General features: G+C 37.7%; 2 protein-coding genes and 1 long non-coding RNA gene across 3 annotated transcripts; all 3 read left to right on the top strand.

Moving 5' to 3' along the window:
• Positions 1-3,161: 3,161 nt before the first annotated feature.
• On the top strand, positions 3,162-5,382 carry LOC139132864 (uncharacterized). Its single transcript, XR_011552471.1, has 3 exons — positions 3,162-3,306; positions 4,738-4,879; positions 5,370-5,382. It is a non-coding gene; the product is annotated as an uncharacterized lncRNA (long non-coding RNA).
• Positions 5,383-5,948: 566 nt separating this feature from the next.
• LOC139132809 (uncharacterized) lies at positions 5,949-8,405 on the top strand. Its single transcript, XM_070699106.1, has 4 exons — positions 5,949-6,004; positions 7,085-7,226; positions 7,640-7,761; positions 8,134-8,405. Exons 1-4 carry the CDS (start codon positions 5,998-6,000, stop codon positions 8,202-8,204), a joined length of 342 nt encoding a protein of 113 aa, XP_070555207.1. The 5' UTR covers positions 5,949-5,997; the 3' UTR covers positions 8,205-8,405.
• A 2,089-nt stretch (positions 8,406-10,494) lies between these two features.
• LOC139132719 (uncharacterized) lies at positions 10,495-17,960 on the top strand. Its single transcript, XM_070699018.1, has 7 exons — positions 10,495-10,779; positions 12,680-12,848; positions 14,198-14,319; positions 15,630-15,686; positions 16,288-16,429; positions 17,110-17,231; positions 17,555-17,960. Exons 1-7 carry the CDS (start codon positions 10,575-10,577, stop codon positions 17,623-17,625), a joined length of 888 nt encoding a protein of 295 aa, XP_070555119.1. The 5' UTR covers positions 10,495-10,574; the 3' UTR covers positions 17,626-17,960.
• Positions 17,961-20,884: the final 2,924 nt, after the last annotated feature.

The following is a 20,884-nucleotide window of genomic DNA, read 5'->3' as shown; positions in this document are numbered from 1 at the left end:
ACGGTCCCTAACTTTACGCTAGCAGACGGAAATATAAAAGTCACCTGAGGTAAAAAAATTGTAATGAATGATATTATGCACTCGAAAATGAATTTAACTGAAAAACTAAAGTTAATTTACTTTACAGAATGAAGTAACATCATTTAGGTAGAAAGGCAAAATTATTGTCATCAAAGTAACAATGCCGTCCCCGAAGAACTAACTAACTACTGTAGTCACAGTTCTTCCTTGCTTCTTTTGAAAAATGTAAATTTCTTTCAAGCGGCAAATAAAACAAATCTACAAAACAGTAAACGTGTCGGGCGAACGTCTTCAAGCTATCTATCAAAAGTATCCATTAGCCGTAATGATTTTCACAGAACAACCGTGCGTGTTTGATTTAATCACATGGCGCACTTACATGTATTGCGTTAAGGCTACGCCTTGACGACCTAGGGCAGAGTTTCACCCAAGCAACATAAAGCTCCACAAGATGACCATAGACGTATGCGATGGGTTTCTACCGTACAATTTGTACTTGAAACGGGGCATCACTTATTCGGCACTGGAGCTGAAGTACTCCTGAGCGAATACACCAAGTATATTTCTGTGACCTGTGAGGGAATAAATGCAGCATGTGAACCCTAAAAGAGCTAGGCTTTTTTGGACGAGACTTTTGCTTTGGTGGACTTTTTTAAAACTGTGGACTTAGTAATGTTTTTACTGTTGTGTTTTGTGCGGATTGAAAATTTAAGTTCTCCATAGCGAGTTCAACGTTGGACAAAATATTTTGAACTTCTAATTTCGGTAGCAAGGGTATATCAATTGTCTTTTCTAATCAAAAAAGTTGCCAATGACCCCTGATTTTTCTCCCTTACTGCGGTTTGAAGATTTCTTGGGGAAAGATTGAGTAATAATTATCACAAGCCGTGGCATTCATATGATTGTAACGATAAATAAAAACCAGGTAAGTGAAATGAAAATTGTTTGATGATAGTCGGTGATTTGACAGCAAATAATCGTACTCTCTGTACTTGCTCGGCCTGATGGATGCACTGATCATAGATCTCACAACTTATTCTCAATTATAAACAGCTTTCTATGCTTGTTTGTTGACCCAAATTCCCCGTAAACAGACCCAATTTAACTATTTGATAGCGTCGGTGTTTTGAACAAACCATGGTGAAATGGGTTAAACAAGTAAGATTGTAGTGTTAGGGCCCTGTCACACCTTGACGACTTAGCCAGCGGATGCCGACGCGACGTATCAAAATTCTCTAAAACGCTGGCTTATACTGAACGAAGATGTATTTTTCAATTTTGGGCATATACATAGCACATTCATAACGTACCCACAGGTTAAAAGTACGTTTTGGGTACGCTAGGCAGTTATCTTGACGAATTTCGACTTATAAGCAACTTACAAGTAACATGTGTGAACGTGTATCAACTAGTGCATAACCTACCTACAACTTATGGCCCGCATGTGCGGGACGTATGAGCCATACGCTGACATACGTCGAAAGTTTGTGCATGCACAAAAACCTCGCCGTACAACGACATACAACGACATACTACGACGTTATACCAACGTGCTTCAGCGTTCTCTTAACTTATACAAAATTTACCCAAAACGTTTTCGACGTAAGCCCAGCGTATTCGCCAAACTTCTCATACGTTGGCATAAACTGGCTAAATCGTCAAGGTGTGACAGGGCCTTTATGAATTTACTGCATGCGCGGCACATGTTATGTGAAAAGTACTGTGACTGCACCGTAGCCGTAATCAGAATGTTATTTTTCAGTCCTAGATTGTTGCGTTGTACATTATCTTGTTTACGAACTTCCACTCTGAGCTTGGCTTACGTCACATCAATACGATTGCGTATAGGATGTACATATTTATGTACAAAATTTTACTTAGAGTCTGTAGGAAAAATTTCAACGATCGATTTTCACCATCAATTTAACAACTCCGTTAATCTCTTACTTGGTCCATATGACAATATATAGTATTCATGTTCGCTTACTTCGCCATGCTGGCAATGGGAGTAGCGATTGTGAGTAATCATACTAGCAGGGTGAAAAATACTGATTTAAAAAAACCCCAAAAAAACGTATAAAATAAGACGTGGGCTTGCTGGTGCATACGATGACAAACACAACGATACCAGGCATAACTGTTCCGTTAACTTTACGCCGGTGATGATCATGATGCAGCGTCGAGCAGCTTGCGTCATGCGATGGAAGCCACAGATATTTCCTCAGTGAGCAAGCACGTGTAGTACAGTCGAACAAGATTATGTTTCAAAATGTTGTCAGCGAGCTTGTGTGGCGTTGAGACGTAATTACTCCCTCTAGATCTACGAATATAGTATAGGTCTACTCTCAAAAGTCAGGCTTTATTCTGAGGAATACCGCATTTGTTTAACTTAAGTTAAAGGCTAAACCTCAAACCTGTTGAACCCTATAAAACTAACCCAACCCAAAACCTAATCAAGGATGTAACGTAGAATCCGCCAGGAATTATGAGGGTTGGAAGTCACTTGGGATAACCATAATATCTCGAAGGGGTGGTCAGATTAGCAAACCATGTCAATCTGCTGATTAAAACTTACAGTTTCAGGTAGCTATGCTGAACTCTAATAACAAAATATTGATACGAAGATCGAGCAATCGAAAAAGTCTGAAAATTCTTGGCAACAAGTAGCATATGCATGCCTCGCAAAACCCGAAAAAATAATTTGGAGCGTGGAAGAAAATGTGCGTGTCAGAATGCCTTAGTTACAAAATTTATTTTTTAGTTTTGTTTTTATTTATTGGACATGTCACGTTGTTTTTGGGGTACCCCGATATATATCATGGTCAAATGCTGGTGTCGTGAAAATGCAGCCAACCATGAACAAGCATTTCAAACTACAAACTATAATTGAAGCACAATATCTCAAAGTGTGTTGTAAATCTGACCACTTAAGTTATTGTGCGCGAGTAAAGTCTACCTGAACGTCACGTAGGAGACGAGAACAATATACTGCATTTATCGCATTGGCTCGGTTCCAATTTAATGTAAAAATACACATGAAGAACGGAACCACCCCTGTGTTTCAAACCGCCGGATAATTCACTTCATTTACGATCACGCTGCGTACAAAACATAGACTCCATAATCGTGTGCTCCTCCTCCTCCCTCTAAAAGACAAAGGATTTATATTAATTCATCGGTTTGCAGTAACCATGAAGTTGACTGTTTTCGTCTCATTAGCGGTGATATTCAGCACACTGAATGGGGTTTCAGGCGAAGTGGTCGTAATGCGCAATGAATTTCTTGGTGAGTAGACAAGCTGATTTCAATGTATGTCGTTTCGTATCCCTTTGAAAATACGAATGACTCTCTTCCACTTTGGTGTAATAGATTTTGAACATCTATCTCAAGTATACTCTGTCACAGACCATTCTTTCTCTATTGCATTTCAATTCAACCTGTCTTTGGGAGAACCTATAAAATGACAATCTTCGGAAAATATCAAAATTCAAGCGTCATGAGTTCAATATTTCAGTCGGACTTAGGATTTCTAAGGCTGTTGATTTTTCTTTTATTTGTTGAAAGGAAAGTCACGAGTTCATGGCAGTTTTGTCTGGACTGCAGACTTTGATCTTAGCTTATGTGATTGTTTCAACTTTAGAGTTTTTTTTTCATTTTACTTTTGTTTTGTTAGCTGAAACTTGTTACTATAATACATTTTTCACAACGGTGTGGGCAGTCATGTCGGTGAACTTGAACGTGTCATGAAAGAAGCGGCGAAACTGTGTGCTTTTCATCTTTTTTAAACTGATGTAATTTGAACTACATGGCATCTTACATTAGCCGTACAGCTTTGGGTTGATATTTCTGTTGAAATTAATAACAAAATTATACATTAAAGGGGTGTAATTTGTGCAATTCGAGTTCCTATCATTCATTAATATGCGGGTTTAGAATCTGGCTGCGCCTACCACTCACCTGTTGTCGATTTCTTTATTGTGTTGACATGTCTATTGTTAAGGTATTGCCCTTCTTGACCCGCTGAGTTCTCCCACATATCTTGACGTCTGAATTTTGTTTGCTTTTTGCGCACATGTTGGCATTTCCTTTTTGTTGTGCCGTAAAAGTATAATGCAGTGAAAACGAGACTGCCGGTCAAGCGCGACGGCCTCGATCATGACAAGCAATAATTCCAATGGTCAACTCTTCTGGAAAATCCAACCAAAGAATTGAAATTTAAGTCACATTTTTTTTTCATTTATGACATACAAGATTTTCTTTGCATAGATATGATGATTTGTTGCCGCCTCTTGGTCGATCCGGGCCTTCGGGGAAACAAAAAGCGATTTTCTGCCACGAAAAGGATTCGAGCGAGCGAAATGACGGCTTATGCCAAATCAAAACAATACTTGTGACGTGGGCAGTTACCGCATAGACTGAGGAGGCAGTGTGTATGATTTCGATGTTTGAAACAGATGACATTCAAGTGAACAACATGTAACATTGAACTTTAAGGCCATTACAAATCTAAAATCCGGCAATAAATTTGATTGTACTGCATAAGAATTCCATTTTATCTTTTCACTGCAAAATCTTCATACCTTGATAGAAAAACATCAGTCTAGCACAAAATCAGATACTATTTGACACTCGCAGAGGTAGCGAATTGTACTAATAACGTCATAACCTATGACTTTGTTAGCAAAGTATTGACATAATCATTACCGTGCATTCCAGCGGAAAACGGGACATTCACGCTGATCGTCTTCAATGAAATGACACACAAGAGGCTTGGCCAGTACACTGTAGGCATAAAACCAAGGATGACTTTGTACCAAGCTATGATACGATTGCAAAGGCAACAACCGGACAAGTTTCGGTGAGTCAATCAGCAAAATTCATTGAACAAAAGCCAGCCTCAAATGGCTTTCCTTCTGTTAACTTGATATTTGCATATCAGTAATTGTGTTGCTCCTATTAGTCACTGACTTGAATGACCATCTGCAAACCTCTGTGCGAAATCTCTTTCTGTATGCTTTGTTTGTTTGTTTGTTTGTTGTACGGTAGTTGCCAAGCAAAAGTATACTTCAGCGCAGCGATGTCTCTTTGAAATCATTGGCAGCACAAATCACAGCTCTTATTGTCTTTATGATTTAACACAGAAGATGGTAAGTACACGTTCAACCTATACATCACAAACATGCTGAAAATTATTTGCGGTAATAAAGATCACGTGATTAGTATTTGAGTGAAGCAAACGAATACGTCCTTATTAAACGCTATGTTTAGGAGGGATCGGTCTTTTGAATATACAAAAGCGTATTTGGCGAAACCAGATCTAAATGACGTTCCTCCTCTCATTCCATCAGTTTCAACGCCACCCTTGACGAGCAGCACGATCACTTCGTCAAAGGAATCAATGGTGTAGTTGCAAGCCCCGAAGACAAACGTTTTTGGGGACTGTATATCTTTAACGAGTTTTCAGACAAAGGTTAGTACAGACCTCCATGAGGAATGGAAAGACGGGGGGAATTTTGTCTACCGTCAGCAGCGATGCTTCAATTTGAATTCGACTTAAATAGACTTAAATTTGACAGATCCGTCGCTCGAGGACGCCTACCAACGCTCCATTGAGGGGGGAGCGCCCTCGAGCGACGGATCTTCCAGTCTATGGTTTGGTCAGAATGGTTGATTGTCTGCAACCTTTTCTAATGTCAATTCCATAATTTCATGTAGGTTAACTAGGCATTCTATTCTACCTATATACATTTACATATTGTTTGTTTTAAGAAATGACACTCTAGATCTACATCCCGGTTCTTTTGTTCTCCCTTTAGAGCTAGAAGGAGCTCAATGTTATATGAACTTGTCCCCTTTTCCAACATCGGAACATACAGACATATTTTGTAGTTTCTTACAATTGTTGTTTACCACATCTCATTCACAGGGGTTGATATCTTCTACCCTAAAGATGGCGACCTCGTTATTTGGAAATACATGAGATGTGAGTATAAAATGTCTGAGCACGGAAAAGAAGTAGGACTGCTGTGGACAGAGCAAGACGTTCTGACTTGTTCCAAACATAACCAAGACCATTCCATCAACTTTACCAGCTGAGATAACAATATAATTCGTATTGGGGAAGACTGAACTAATACCTTTCTCTAAGTTGATGGTCATTTTTGCTAAAGCGTTCTCACCTCCCTATCTCCTTTCCAATAACATTTCCCCACTGACAGAATTTTCATGTACCATTTTTAAATCGCCTGGATAATTATTATATTCACTTTAACATTAATCGACATATTCTACTTTGTGTATTGTGTGTCACTGAGTGACTGATAAGTCAAAATATACACCACCGAGTAAAGAACTATATTGCGTGATTGACGTATTGTAAGGTATTATACAGTCAGTATAACGTTTGTGCACCCCGCCATTCTGCGACGATCAACATTATATATTACAGCCCAAACATGGGACTATGTGCCCGAGGGTAGGTTACCATTTGCCCGACATAAGAAGCCTTAGGGCAAATGGTCTCATGCCTCGAGGGTACATAGTTCCTTGTTTGGGCTATAATATTTTTATTACATGCCTATCTTGCATAATTTTAACTCAAAAATTTTGTGTTTACCTACAAATGACAATTATATGCTTTATTTCCATGTTATACGAAATTCCGTTGAAAAAAAGAATGATTTTCATCATCGAACGGCGCATTGATATATTTAAAACACTGTAATGCGGATGTCGAATTTTTTCGCATAATTTTGTTAAAACAGTATTTTCTATGTAAAACATATAATTTTATCATTTTTACAGCTCGAAGTTGTCAAGTTTAAAATAGTTCCGATTCACTTTCAGTCCAATGATGACTATGCGGCCCATCATATTATCGAGGAGTTATCCATTGAATCCTATGGAGCGCGCGACGTTCGATATACGGGGCATGTGATAAACTGCACCTCTACTGGTAGATAATGTTCTTGCTTTTTTCTACTCCGACGCAAACTACTACGGCCGAGAGCAGTGTGTGTTTGACTGAATGCTGACTAATCTGTTTCTAACGTTTTCCCGCCAGATTTTTCTGCCAATGTATCTGTCATCGATACCATTCATGGTAATACAACCCTTGGTTCCTACCATCTTGATTACGTCAATCTTGGTACACCTCTCTATCAAATGATGAAAATATTGGAACATAGAAGTCAGCATAAGTTCAAGTAGGTAGTTTTTTTAATACTCACGTCGTGGAGTTTGTATCATTTCAATCACCTGAAATTTAAAAATATCACGTACTTCACAGACACTTACAATCATTTATCAATACGCTATCATCATACGTGCGTGAACATTTTAAGTTTCAAATATGAATCTAACAAAGTTGTGGCTCTTCTCTTCCCCCTCTGCCTCTCCCCCTCCTCCTCCCCTTCTTGTTCTTCTTGTTCTTCTTCTTCTACGGACAGACAAACAGAAACCGCTTTTGCTATAACTGTCGTCATTTGTCCAAATTATCAATTCCATATATAATATATTGACCACAAGTTGAAAACAAAGATAAGTAGCAGACATCATCGGCTGTATTAGGCACCACCATATAAAAGGTGTTCACTATGAATTGTCACATTTTTTGTAGTTTTGTGACGAGTGTGTACCCTCGACTCGGCCATTACATCGAAGCGATCCAGGGAGTCTGGGGTGATTTCGAGAGGAAACTTTATTGGGAAATTTTCAACCACGAAAAGCCATTAGAAACAGGTTAGTTTTCTCTTTCAAGAGAAATAAAAGTTTATAATTTCGGTAAAATGTTCACAAAGTCTGTTATTGTTTTATTAATGAGGAGTAGACATCATTTTAGGAATCTTGACCAATCTTGATATTCCAGAGCGCCGATGAGTATATGAAAATAATGTAAAACGGTTTTATCTTTTATTGTCTTTGTCTGAATACAAAATGGAAATACAATGTCAGGGCTAAATGATATGGTAATCTCCCATGCTCAAAGAGTCACTGATTTTTTGGTGTTTCAGTACATATATGCAGTGTATATGTCAAATGTCAGATGCATGGGCATGATAACAACACGTTCAAGGTCATTTCTATATAATTATTTTCCAATAATCACTTTAGGTGTAGATTGCTTCATACCGGACGAAGGGGATCACATCAAGTTCAAGTATACGACCTATGAGAAGAAGTGAATTGGGCGGGCGATGACCCAAGCAGCGACTATCTCACATGGCTACTGATTAGACATGTTGTTCTTCAGACGTGCAATAGGCCTACTTACTTTTAACCAAGTGAACTACATGTAGTTGTTTATGTTGAACAACTTCAGGACCCTATCTTTCTTACTCACTCTATTAATGTATACAGTTAGTCAATTTGCTTACCATTACACAGAGAGACTGAATATACTTTATTTTATGTCAGACTGTCATATTAATATGTCCACCTAGCCAACTCTGTCACTGCATTACTTCTGTCTTCCTATTTTCCACTTCTAGCTTTCCCCTTCAGTGTAATCGGTTTGACACATGTTATTTTCCTGGCACAGTGACTCACAATTACAGCACCTGGAACCTGGATTTTCCTATTGTGTTTGCTGTTGATAGCGTTGATGATGATGGTGGTGGTGGTGGTGGTGGTGGTGGTGGTGATGATGATTGAAAAAAAAAATTGTGGTGACTATTTGGTGATCATCGTTTGTTTTAATTTTTCTAAATGTAAATAAAATAGCGTATTTTATGAATGATTTGATAGTCTCCAGTTGTCTATCTTTGCACACAGTGAACTACCGTAAATATTTTTCTTATGACGCAAATTACTTTCGAATTTCATAAAGTAGCGCGCACTTATCATAATACAGTATTGTATAATGAAATCATGACAACGCAAATGTTGGTGTCGTACAGGTGAGAAGGCATAAATTAATTTGTGATGAAATGCGCTTATTTAAATAGTCATTATGTATACTCGACCAATGTGTGGCCGCTTTGTTCCTAGTCGTTATTTGCAGATGTACAAGAAAACTACTCTTATTGGTCATTTTTTGCGGATCGGTGTGGAGGTTTTGTTCGATGATAGCCTCGCCGACAACCAGAGCCCTACTTATTTCCCTACGCTATTAAGGTAAAATGCGCCACAGCACCGAAGGACGTATACTTTCGCTTAAACTTCTCTCAGCGAAACTTTCAACCACTCTCTTTCGAAACCAAAATTAACAAGCAGGGGTTACAGTGCAATAAGATATACAACATTTGAAATTCAAATTATTGCCGTCATCCCTGTGTTAATTCTATGGGAGAAACAAAATTTTCGATTGGCTGTCTAACACTTTTACTTAATGAGCTTCAAAATGAGCTCCTGCAATTGGTAGACAAAAAAGAACTGTAAAGCTTAGAGAATATTCGTCCACGAGGCGCATTCTACCTTTACCTGACAAGAAATTCTACTTGGCAGTTTACAACCGTGCCATGATCTGAGTTCTGAATGACGGGAAAAGTTGAAGTGGTTGATATCCCTAAGGCGTTGCCTAATTTGTATTTAAAAGAAAAGAAACAGGAGTTCTTGATCCACTCCATAGCATACCAGTTGTTTCTTACATTTATTGAGTTGGTACTTTTACCGTGTCAGTATGTTAACTCATATTTATTGCACTTAGTGGTGGCATGACAATTGATGAATGTGGATAGAAAATTAATATGATCCAGATGCAGTGAACAAATGAATAGTATTGTTTGGTCGACTTGCTTCAAAACAGAGCGATATTTTCTGAGCAAGGACGACAAAATTTCTACGAGTCTGTAGCAGACATGATGATAATTCTGAAGTTTGCGTCTAAATGCGCCCCTCGATAATTTTGCTTCACATGGCGTAGCCCGACTCGGCGACCTTTTGTGTTGTAGGACCCAACCGTTACCTTGATTATTACAGCTTACCTAGTCTGCGGGGATATATTTACAGTTGTAGTAGTATGGAGAACGGGAGATGTGAGAGAGTCTATCTGTAAAGTTTGGTTTACTAAAATTCATTGCATTGAATGTGCTGGTACAATAGATAAAAGTATTCACTTACTGATCTTGTTTATTTTAAGTGTACATGTGTCCGCGAAAGATATGCCTGCAAGAGGAATCCGTCCCTTGACGTAGCGAGACTTACTAATGTTGTTGTAAGTTCCAATTTGAAAATTATCTTGTTTATGACTCTTCTATGAAAGTTATAATAATAAAGTAATGAAAATAATGATTTTAATGTTGTAATAATTTTAGGACATTTATGATGTGAGAGGTAAAAAGGATATTGATGAATAAACGTTGACTGCCGTTTCAGCCAAAACACTCAGAGGTTAAAATGTCACTGGAAGTGTCATACACCGTGACCTATACATTGTACACCAGCATGAATGGACAATGTCTGTATGACCCGGTAAGAGAGGATGGTGATGCAATTCGTATGTCGCTGGCTCGGGTCCAGTATCATATATAGACAATGGTATGCTGCAGGAACGAAACTTTCGATAAAAAAACTATTGTGTTTTTCCATAACAGCGGTTGTGTACCACTTCATACATGTATAGCAAGCACTTTGTTTGTGTTCCAATCAGCTGGGTAGTCAAGAGGACCCGTTGTAGTCACTGCTCCACTCTACTTAAAGTTCGTCGAATTGCTTTGGCCAACATGAATTCTACTGTTTTCATCTCGTTGGCGTTGACATTTTCAGGGACGCTGACTTTCATTTCATGTGGCGTGGTTGTGATGCACCAAGATTTACTAGGTGAGTGAATTTTACCTTTTCCTTATGTTTTCCCGAATGCAGACTTTCACTTTCAATTACCATAGAAACGTATGGCTTCCCGATTGCATTTCGACACAGTCATCGAAAGGCCTTTGGCTTGCAATGAAGACATTATTGTAAAAGAGATAAGCCTAATTTTATCCGTCGGTCTCGGGTCAATAATGTGCACGCTGAAATTTATAACACCCGTACGGCTGTGCCTGGTTTTTGTTGTTTGTTTTTTCGGGGGTGGTTTGTTTTTGTTCTTGCCTTTATTTGATTATTTTGGACCATTGCCTATAGTAAGGAAATAATGCACCGCGCAAAACTGTTTAAATTGCGTAAATGTTTTGAAATCGTCCTTTTTTATCCTCACAGTAGAGTCTAATGTGTCAACTCAAAGTCAACTTGTATTCTGACAAATACAAGTAGATGTATATCTGTTTGGGGAACTTTTTAGTAGACAGAAAAAATGCTCAATGAGTATAATGATAACTGGTGAGATTTAACTTATCCGGCTCTCAGTGACGTCGGGCCTTTGTTTATATTTTTGTGCACACGCGTATAGGTGTTTTCCTTTCTTTTCGCCTAGTACACCAGTACAATGAAATAAGACTGCTTTTCAAAATGTCCTCTGCAAAACAATCAGGTGGGAGTCACGAGAAAATCACAAAGGCGAAGTCACGAGTTTCCATATATGTCATGAAAGGTTAAAATTAGACTGCGCAATTTCTTTTCGCTATCTCATCGCCTGGTCCCTTTCACAATCCCAGTTTTCGATTGTGAAAAAATGAGTCTTAAATGAAATTGGATTGGGGATTGAGTTAAGCCTGACCAATTTGTGGACGAAATGAGGGCCTAGGCCGTAATGGAGACATTCGTTCAAGTCTTTACGATAGCTGCGTATGCGAATAAAGCATTTTGCGTGGGCGAGGTTTGATTTTAAAGGTATAGTAGACTCCTATGCGTAGCGCAGCGTCAGCACACCATTGACCTGCTGCATGTAAAACTGCAAGACAATGCTATCGCGACGTTGGGCCATTAACAGTTAAGTCGGTAAAAGAAGCTCTGTCGGAAAATGAATTTAAAAAGCGGTGTCACCAGGCTTGATTTAATACAAGATCGAGAGCGTATTTCACGAGGTCATTGCCTCGAAGTTCTGTAACAACATCTGCAGACTCATCATTTTTCATACGTTTTCACAATGAAACAATGTTGCTTCGTTCTTTCTGGCCACAAAGCCACTTATGTTTGTGTATATTTGAAAAACACCTGTCCCAGAGGAGTGTTTCAGGAATCTGAGCAGAAAAAAACCCCGACGTTTTAGTCTGAGTCGACTCCTTGCGTTTTTGAAGACACAGTCATAAAATCAAACAGGTAATAATGTGTAACCTTTCCACGTATTAAACCCCAAAGAAAATACTGGGGAAAAACCGATTTTTCTTGTGATTTTCTCTCTTTGCTCACGTTCCGTTCTTCATTTGAGATGATAAAGAAACGGCAGTAATCCCCATATTCTTAAGGGGACAATGAATTGGTCATTTTGAGTTGACAGAATATATTAATTTAATTGTCATGTGCCTGGAGAAGACAGCGAGATTTATTCTAACTGTAAACAATCAACAGTCAATCCCTTTAAAATGAACGCCACAAGTGGTAGATCAGAAAAGAATTGTAAATGTTTGAGAGTTCAAATATCTGTCCCCGAGGCGCATTCTACCTTAATGCTTTGCAAACTAATCCACCATATACCGGTCAGGTTTTGAGGATTTAAGACCAAAGGATGCCGTGTAGCAATCCGACGAAGATATCACAGAGACATGCTGAAATGTCGCATGGACACTGTCGCCGACACCATCAGTTTAATGACTCAATAATAATGATCAACTTTGAATTTCAGTGAAAAGCGAAACAACAAATGCTGGGCATCCACGTGTCTCCATTAACCTAACCGTCTTCAATGACATGACACACGAGAGGGATGGTCAGTACACTGTCTCCATATACCAGGTGATGAATCTGTACCAGGCTATGTTGTTATTGCAAAGGGAACAACCGGGCAAGTTCTGGTAAGGCATTTCGAACATAAATAATTTACATTTGGGAGAATCGAATGCTCATCGGCCCCTTAACCCTCTCAGTGCCAAAGTCGATTTTTGTTGCATTTATAAATGTAGTATAGACAATTTCTTTTAATTTTATACAAGTTTTGTTCAGATTTTTTCTTAAATTTCGATCAAAAACTGTAGCCAATTAATGTTATGTCCATTTGATCCAAAATTATCAAAAACATAACAGAAAAAATCATAAAATTGGAAAACTGATACACAAAAATGTTGGTGGGAAAAATTACAGCACTCAAAGGGTTAAGGTAGAATGCGCTTCGGGAACAGATATTCGGACACTGAGACTTTACGATATTCTTTCTATTCTTTTGGCTACCACTTGAGGGGGCTCATTTTGTGGCTTAAGGAGTAATTAAGGATTTCACCGGCTTATAGTTTGCAAAAAAGGAGGAATTTCATTTTCCCCCATACCGATAACACAGGTATGACGGCCATTTTAATCTGAAACATCGGCAAATATTGGGTATTAATTTGTTTCTCTAGTACCAAAACTTGTATGGTGACCCCTTATTTTTATTCTTGATTTGATAAGAGTCCGGTTGAAAGTTTCATTGGGGAAAGTTTGAGTCTTTCAATTTGAGGTTCATACTGCCTTAGCTCGCAAATGTATTTAACTGATATTGCCTGTGTGTTTCTGCTTTCAAATCTGCCTGCAGGCCATTAATTAATCATTTTTGCGTGTAACCTTGTCATAATGTGGTTATCAGTATTGGGTTTATCCGCCATTGCCCTTGATTCATATTTTTTGACGTGTAGAAAACGATAGATTAAATTTTTACCTCAAACTTTCCTAAAGCAAAATTTCAACCATTCTCTTGCCTAATCAAGAATAAAAGTCAGGGGTCACCAGCAAAAGTTGGTGCCACAGAAACAAATTACCAAATAAATACTGATATTTGTAATTCAAAATATGCCGCCATTCCTGTGTCATCTCGATAGGGCAAAAATAACATTCTCGATTTTCGCAAATCTAAGTGAAAACTTTATTCTCCACAACCTTCAAAATGAGCCCCTCAAGTACTATAGTGGTAGGCCAAAAAATATTGTAAGAGCTTGAGAGTCAAAATGTCTGTCCTCAAGATGCATTTTACCTCAAGTTACTTTACGGTACCGCCTTTCAGTCTCAAACTCACGTAAAACGTGCAAAACGAAAATTCTGCACGCTAGTGTAGGTCCTTGAAATATCCACGTATAGAGAAGATGCATGATCGGCACAAAGTAGGCTGGTCTTTCGAAAGTGGCACACTCACTTTTGACTAACAGGGTTGTCTTTGCTTTGTTTATCCCGCCAGTTTCTACGCCATCTACGACGAGGAGTATGGTCACTACATAGAAGGAATCAATGGTGTATTCGCTAGCACAGGGGACAAACTCTTCTGGGGACTATATATCTTCAATGTGTTTTCAGACAAAGGTGAGAATAGACTTCCTTCGTGACAACAAGACCGAAGAAAACTTATCTATGGATCTATAATGTCGTGCTTCTAAAACTCCACCTGCTGTTCAGTCTGCAGTGAAGGTAGAGGCTTGCCTATAGGTAGTGCAGTTGCAGTCAGTTCCACTGACTTACATGCAGACATGTAAAAATATGTCATTATAATATTTATGCTTTCATGAACTTTCACAAAAGACGTAGTTCAAAGGTCATTCTGAAATCTGTATCCAAACAGTCGGTTCTCCAAACAAGAATTCAAGATTAAATGACCAGAGTTTTATTATTGTGATTACAAAAGAACGAGCGAAAAATACTTACTCAGCAGTTTTTCTCTGTGATGTTGGTTAATACAATGTCGTGCACCGTTCTGGATTGATCAGCAACTCTTCCTTATGTTCAAAAATTTTGAAAATAATTTATTAAGGTTACAATGTTTTTTCTGCTTTAATCAAGAATTGAAATTTGTTACAAAGCAACGGGGCTCCAAAAAATCACAGGCTTTAAGATGTATTTCTTTATGATGTATATTTAAAAGTAAAAAATGGGAACACAATCTTTCTCATGATCATATTTCTTTTATAATCACTGGTACCTACATATAAAATGATAACGAAAATGACTGTTTTTAACTTTGATGTAGTCACCGCCTTAACAAGTGAAACTTCCATAGCTTTCACTTCTCAGAGACAGCGTTCATTACTCTAACTGTTTTATCTTGAAATAAACTTCTTCATATTCATCACTGTAACTCTGCCAGAACAACTTAGAAGAATGTGCAAACTTATCCTTTAACTTATTAGGGCAGAACGCGCCTCGGGGGTAGATACTTGGACTAAGATTTTTACAATATTATTTTGGTCCAGTGATTATGGGTAACACTTGAAGTAAATGTTTTCACCGTATTCGTTTTGCAAAAATCGGGAATTTCATTTTCCTCCATGGAGATAAGGCAGGGATAACGGCCATTTTGAATTTGAAATTTTGGTAAATATTAGGTGATTTTTTTCTTAGTACAAAAATTTGCAGGGTGACCTTCGACTTTTATTCTTGATTTTGAAAGAGAATGGTTGAAAGTTTGCCCGAAGAAAGTTTGAGCTAAAGTTAAGTCTTTTGTTTCGAGGTGATGGTGAAAGTCTGCTCGAGGAAATGAAGGTTTGAGCAAAAGTTAAGTATTTTGTTTTCGAGCCGAGAACTACCTTTATTAAGTCTATTAACAGTTAGTGCAACACCTATGCAGGCGTATCTTGCATTTCTGTCAAGATTTACAGTTTACCTTAATCCGTTCACAGGGGTTGATTCGTACTATCCACAAGATGGCGACCACGTGATTTGGAAATATATGAAATGTAAGCAAAACATGCTTGTATACTTAAACGAAATAAACAGGATATTGAGGAATTGCTTCGAAAAGGAATAAATCCTCGCCGTTTCCTTAGATTAAAAAATTCCTTTCTTACCAACATTGGCGACTTAGACAACAATGTGCGATGAAACCGCAAACAGAATGGGAGTACCTTCATTGCTTTGTTCATCTACTTGTGCCACCCTTGTTAAAGTGCGGCATGACAAAATTTTTCGCCGTCTTGTCATCTTTCCAGTAATATCATTTCCCTCCTAGTAGTGTTTAGGTATGTACATCTATCAGTCCACTGCTTTGTAGCGACATTTACAATGTATTTATTTCAGATGTTTTTAAACGACACAACAAGAATTTCTGTAAAGTTTTGAACAAGCGACAAGTCAAAATAATTTAATAGATTGTATCAAAAATGCGCATGCGCGGACTGTAGTGTCTAATACAGTGATGAATCTTTGAATTCACCGACGACTGAGACGTGACATTCCAAAAATTAACTGTACTGTTAGGAAATGTCGATTTCCTTCTAAAAGTCAGCTGAAAACTTGTGACCAATGTGGCACTATATCCCTTTACCTTCATTTTTCTAGACTTTTCTGCCGATGTATCTGTCATCGATACGATACACGGCAACGGAACTCTTGGCAGCTACCATCTTGATTACGTCAATCTTGGTACATCTCTCTATCAGATGATGATTCGGCTGGAATCTCAAAGTAAGCATGAGTTCAAGTAAGTGTTAAAAATGGAATTTAAATATTTTTTCCGTTTTGATATACTATGTGAAAATAATCGTAATACTCAAATGAACGGATTGACTGACGCATTGAATAAGATATATTTTATAAACACGTTGCCTTCCTGGGTCCGTTAACATGTGGAGTCACACACAGTTAATCTGGCAGGAAAGTAGTGGTTGTCGGCATGTAAGAGAGAGAGAGAGAGAGAGAGAGAGAGAGAGAGAGAGAGAGAGAGAGAGAGAGAGAGAGAGAGAGAGAGAGAGAGGAGAGAGAGAGAGAGAGAGAGAGAGAGAGAGAGAGAGAGAGAGAGAGAGAGGAGAGAGAGAGAGAGAGAGGAGAGAGAGACAGGCAGACAGACAGACAGACAGACAGACAGACAGAGATACAGAGATAGACAGACAGACAGACAAAGACAGAGATAGAGAAAGACAGAGATAGACACACAGACGAACAGATGGACGGACAGACAGATAGACGGAGGTAAACTGACATATTTTATTTACTTTCAAGACGACTTTCTACATTTGTCATATTTTCTCCAAATTAAATTCACTAAAATTGGAATAATTTGACGAGTATTTATCGGACGTTATAAAACAACCATAATACATTATATGTTTACTATTATTATTATTATTATAACATGCTTTGTTCAATATTCATTTTCGTTAGTTTTGTGACGAGTGTGTACGCTAGACTTGGCCACTACATAGAAGCGATCCAGGGAATCTGGGGTGACTTTGACCAGAAACTTTACTGGGCAATTTACAATCACGATGACCTCTTGGACAAAGGTAAAATTGTTCTTAAAGAGCAGTAAAATCGTAAAGCATGAACACCGAATCACAAAGTTCAGTATAATCTTCAGTAGTATGCAGAATATGGTCAAAGGTCAAAGGTTCTGACTTACAAGAGCCAACGATACATAAACAAAATTCGATACTCCTTGCTCTCCAATGTATTTCGTCCGATTGATAAATCGTAGAATGTTAAACAAGTTGAAGTTAGTCGCCAGTATTTTGTTCTTTCAACGTTTTTAACATTCCATCATTTGCTCAGTACCTACCACATTCGAGGTCACACTTTTATGGTCGCTTCTGTTTAATTATCATTGTAGGTGTAGATTGTTTCATTCCTGAAGAAGGAGACCACATCAAGTTCAAGTTCATGACCTATGAGAAGAATTGAATGCGACGAGTTGTAACCTTAGCGAGTCTAAGATGGACGCTGATAGGATCACGAGTTCACAAAATGTATAGTGCTATCTTATAGACAAATATACTCTATGGATTTTATGGCCATTCATTCAAGCTTAGGATTGCACTATACATTTATGTAGTCAGCAAGAATCTACTACCCACCGATAAACGCTGGTAAACTTTACATAACTTATTAGTTTGCCTTATACGATATAAACTGCGTTGTTGCTTCACATTCAATTATAGCACAGGGTATTGCAAGCAATATTAGTCAAGAAGTTATGAATATGATCAATAAATATCATGTATTAAACTGTCTTTCATTATACAAGCCTTACCTGTGTATTGTGTGCCTATTACTTTACCCTAGCTATGTCTGTATATAGTATTTCAAAGAAAACAGCTATGTTTATCGCCCTCCCTAGCTAATCCCCTTCATTAATTTGTTCTGCCGATCACCAACGTGCGAGCTTATCGCCCTGACCAAATAACTCGTTAGCAGCTCATAAGGTAGGGGACAAATACTTTGCTTCTCATATTCTTACCATTTTTTCTTTGCTCATTTTGAAGCGTTTGGGGTAAGGAAAGTTTTCTTGGTTTCGTAAAAATAAACAAAATATTTTTCCAACTGGGGTAGCAGCCATTTTCAATTTCAAACTTCGGGATATATCGGTCAACATTAGGTTATTTGTTTCTCTAGTAACACCATTTGCTCGGCGACCCCTGATTTTTATTCTTGATTTGTTGAGAAAATGGTTGAAAGCTTTAATTAGGAAAGTTTGGGCAAAAGTATAAGTCTTTCAATTTCGAGGGCCGTACTGTGAAATCGTGAAATTAACTGTTATAGGCCTACATGTATAAAACGCTTTGCAAAAAATAAGGTCCGTGTCAAAAGGTAGAACACTATCACAGTTTTGATTATAGGTTCTGTCATAGCTTTTGCTGTGAGGGTAAAGTCTATTGTCGAAACTATTTATAATCGATCACGTGTGCGCAGAATGCGATAAAATGCAACGGTACGTTTGGACGTGACAAATCGTAAACTCAATTCATCGATTCATCGACAGCAAAAATAAAGTGTGATATTGGCTTTAGCATCAGAGACGTCATACTGATATTGGTTTCATGTGACGTCATCAGTATAAATAAACACCTTCTGGGTAAGGGGATTTTCTTATCTTTCTCAATTTTGTACTTCAAAATATGGAGTCTACTCTGACATCTTTTTATTATTATTATTAATATTATTCTCAACTTTTTAAAGCTAAAAACCTGGAATACAGAGTCTTTATGAACACAAATGTCGAGGTGCCACACTTTTCGTCCAAGGAGTATATCAGATCTGGTAAAATACACCATACTGCTGAGCTTCTATGCATTTGCACAAATGTTCAACCCGTAGTAAAATAAAACATAGGCGTGGGTTTGATACAATAGGTATTGATGTGGTTTTAAAATCCACCTATACGCACATGCGACTAATTTGCCAGAGCCCATCCCGGCAATGGCCACAGGCGTAGGATAGCAAACACGTTTGGGCCTCCCTCTCTCAACAAAATCACTATGGCTACAAAGTGTAGCGTTCCGACCTACTGCTAAGTGCAATCCTTGACATGGGAGAAGGGGCGAGTGGGGAAAAAGTCGTCGTTATTTCGGCTGCCGTAAAATATCACGGCTGGAAAGGCTATCGTCAGTTATAAACTTCAATAAAACTATTAAAGTATAAAAGTAGTCAACTTTCTCTGTGGAATAAAAAAAATAGACATTTGGGGTCAAAGGCATTGCAGAGTTATAGCCTGTTGAAACTTCTGAAAAACTGACCAAATAAGAAGAAGTTGGGGAGTCCTTAGTGTATTAACTATGGTAGAGGTCCCCTAGTTTTTAATAAATGTTTGAAAAGGGAAAGTCATTATTTGCTGTTTTTCAGGAAAGTTTGACAAGGCAGTGCTTGCATTCAGAGTGAGTGACTACTATTGTAAATGCATTTTTAGATTCTTTGAGTGTCAAAGAGGTGTCAAAAGTGAGATTAATCAAAAAGACTGCTCTGTGACTTCAAAAGAGGGGTGCAAATATGGCTTGTTTTCAACATTTTTGACAGAATAACAGTTTTCCTACATAATTTTATGCCAATTGAATCCAACCTATGAAATGAGATATGGACATGGAATTTTTACAGCCTATTAATAAGGTTACAGACAAGATAGCTATGGGATAATTTTGCTATATTTGAAGTACTTTTTGAAAAATCATATTTTGAAATTTGAAATAATTTTTAATATTTTTATGATATGTAAACCCATTTAAAATCATAAAACAAATTTTATTTACAAATCCTGCCGTACACATCTTACAATTAATAGTGTCAACATATTTATAACTAATTTGGTAATATTAAGTACTATCCAATTATTATTAAATTCAAATATATAAAAAATACGAAAAAATATATTTTGATATTTACTGGTGTCATATTTCACTTGAAAATCATGGCTTCAATATACAATTTTTATATTCTTTGGAGAAAGTATGACGTAAGGGAGTTATCCTGAAAATTTGAACTAAATATCTTGATTCTAACACTTGAAACTTGACATTAACTCTGAGAAAAGAATTGCTGCAAAAATAGCCTTTCCAGCCACCATAAGGCCAAGAAAAATAAAAAGTTTGTTTCTCACCCTCGCGCGCGTCGTCAACATTTTCTGCTCGAGGAAATAAAAAAAACCAAGTAAAAATAGCCGACGATAGTCATTAGTACAGTGCTGTATAAAACAGAACTGTAAAGAAAGTAACTGACACCAACATTCCATTCAGAACTGTACACATATGTCACTGTTACATTAGGCTGTCAAAACTGTGCATTATATTGCTGCACTAAAAGTCAACCCACAGAACTTTTGCTATACAAAAATACTAAAGCAACACTGCTGTGCATTCCTATGTTGTTTTCATGTTTTTGCGCGTTCTTGTTGTTCGAAGAATGAAAAAAAAACGAGAGGAAAAACAGCGTCACCGCATCATTTTTGCAATATGTCTAGGATGGGAACAAACTTTCAATTTTCTTGGCCTAAACACCAGTTTGGTTAACCTGGACTTCCAATCGCTTAAACATAAAACAACAAGAGTATTATCAGTGATCTTTCTTTTGATTGTCAAATTGTCTTCATTTTCGCAAAATGATGGGTCAAATGTGAATACTAAGGGTTGTCAACAGATACAATTACACAGTTTTAAGATTTTTAAAATGGGCA

This window comes from Ptychodera flava, chromosome 1, assembly GCF_041260155.1.
Source record: "Ptychodera flava strain L36383 chromosome 1, AS_Pfla_20210202, whole genome shotgun sequence".
Taxonomy (NCBI): domain Eukaryota; kingdom Metazoa; phylum Hemichordata; class Enteropneusta; family Ptychoderidae; genus Ptychodera; species Ptychodera flava.
This window is presented reverse-complemented; position numbering and strand designations above follow the sequence as displayed.

Bases quoted from the DNA above. Each gene is read 5' to 3' on its own strand.
- LOC139132809 (XM_070699106.1), top strand. The intron at 7,227-7,639 runs GTAGGTAGTTTT...CATTTTTTGTAG, and splicing joins AGAAGTCAGCATAAGTTCAA to TTTTGTGACGAGTGTGTACC. The intron at 7,762-8,133 runs GTTAGTTTTCTC...TAATCACTTTAG, and splicing joins CGAAAAGCCATTAGAAACAG to GTGTAGATTGCTTCATACCG.
- LOC139132719 (XM_070699018.1), top strand. From the start codon at position 10,575: ATGTATAGCAAGCACTTTGTTTGTGTTCCAATCAGCTGGGTAGTCAAG. The intron at 14,320-15,629 runs GTGAGAATAGAC...ATCCGTTCACAG, and splicing joins CAATGTGTTTTCAGACAAAG to GGGTTGATTCGTACTATCCA. The intron at 16,430-17,109 runs GTAAGTGTTAAA...CATTTTCGTTAG, and splicing joins CAAAGTAAGCATGAGTTCAA to TTTTGTGACGAGTGTGTACG.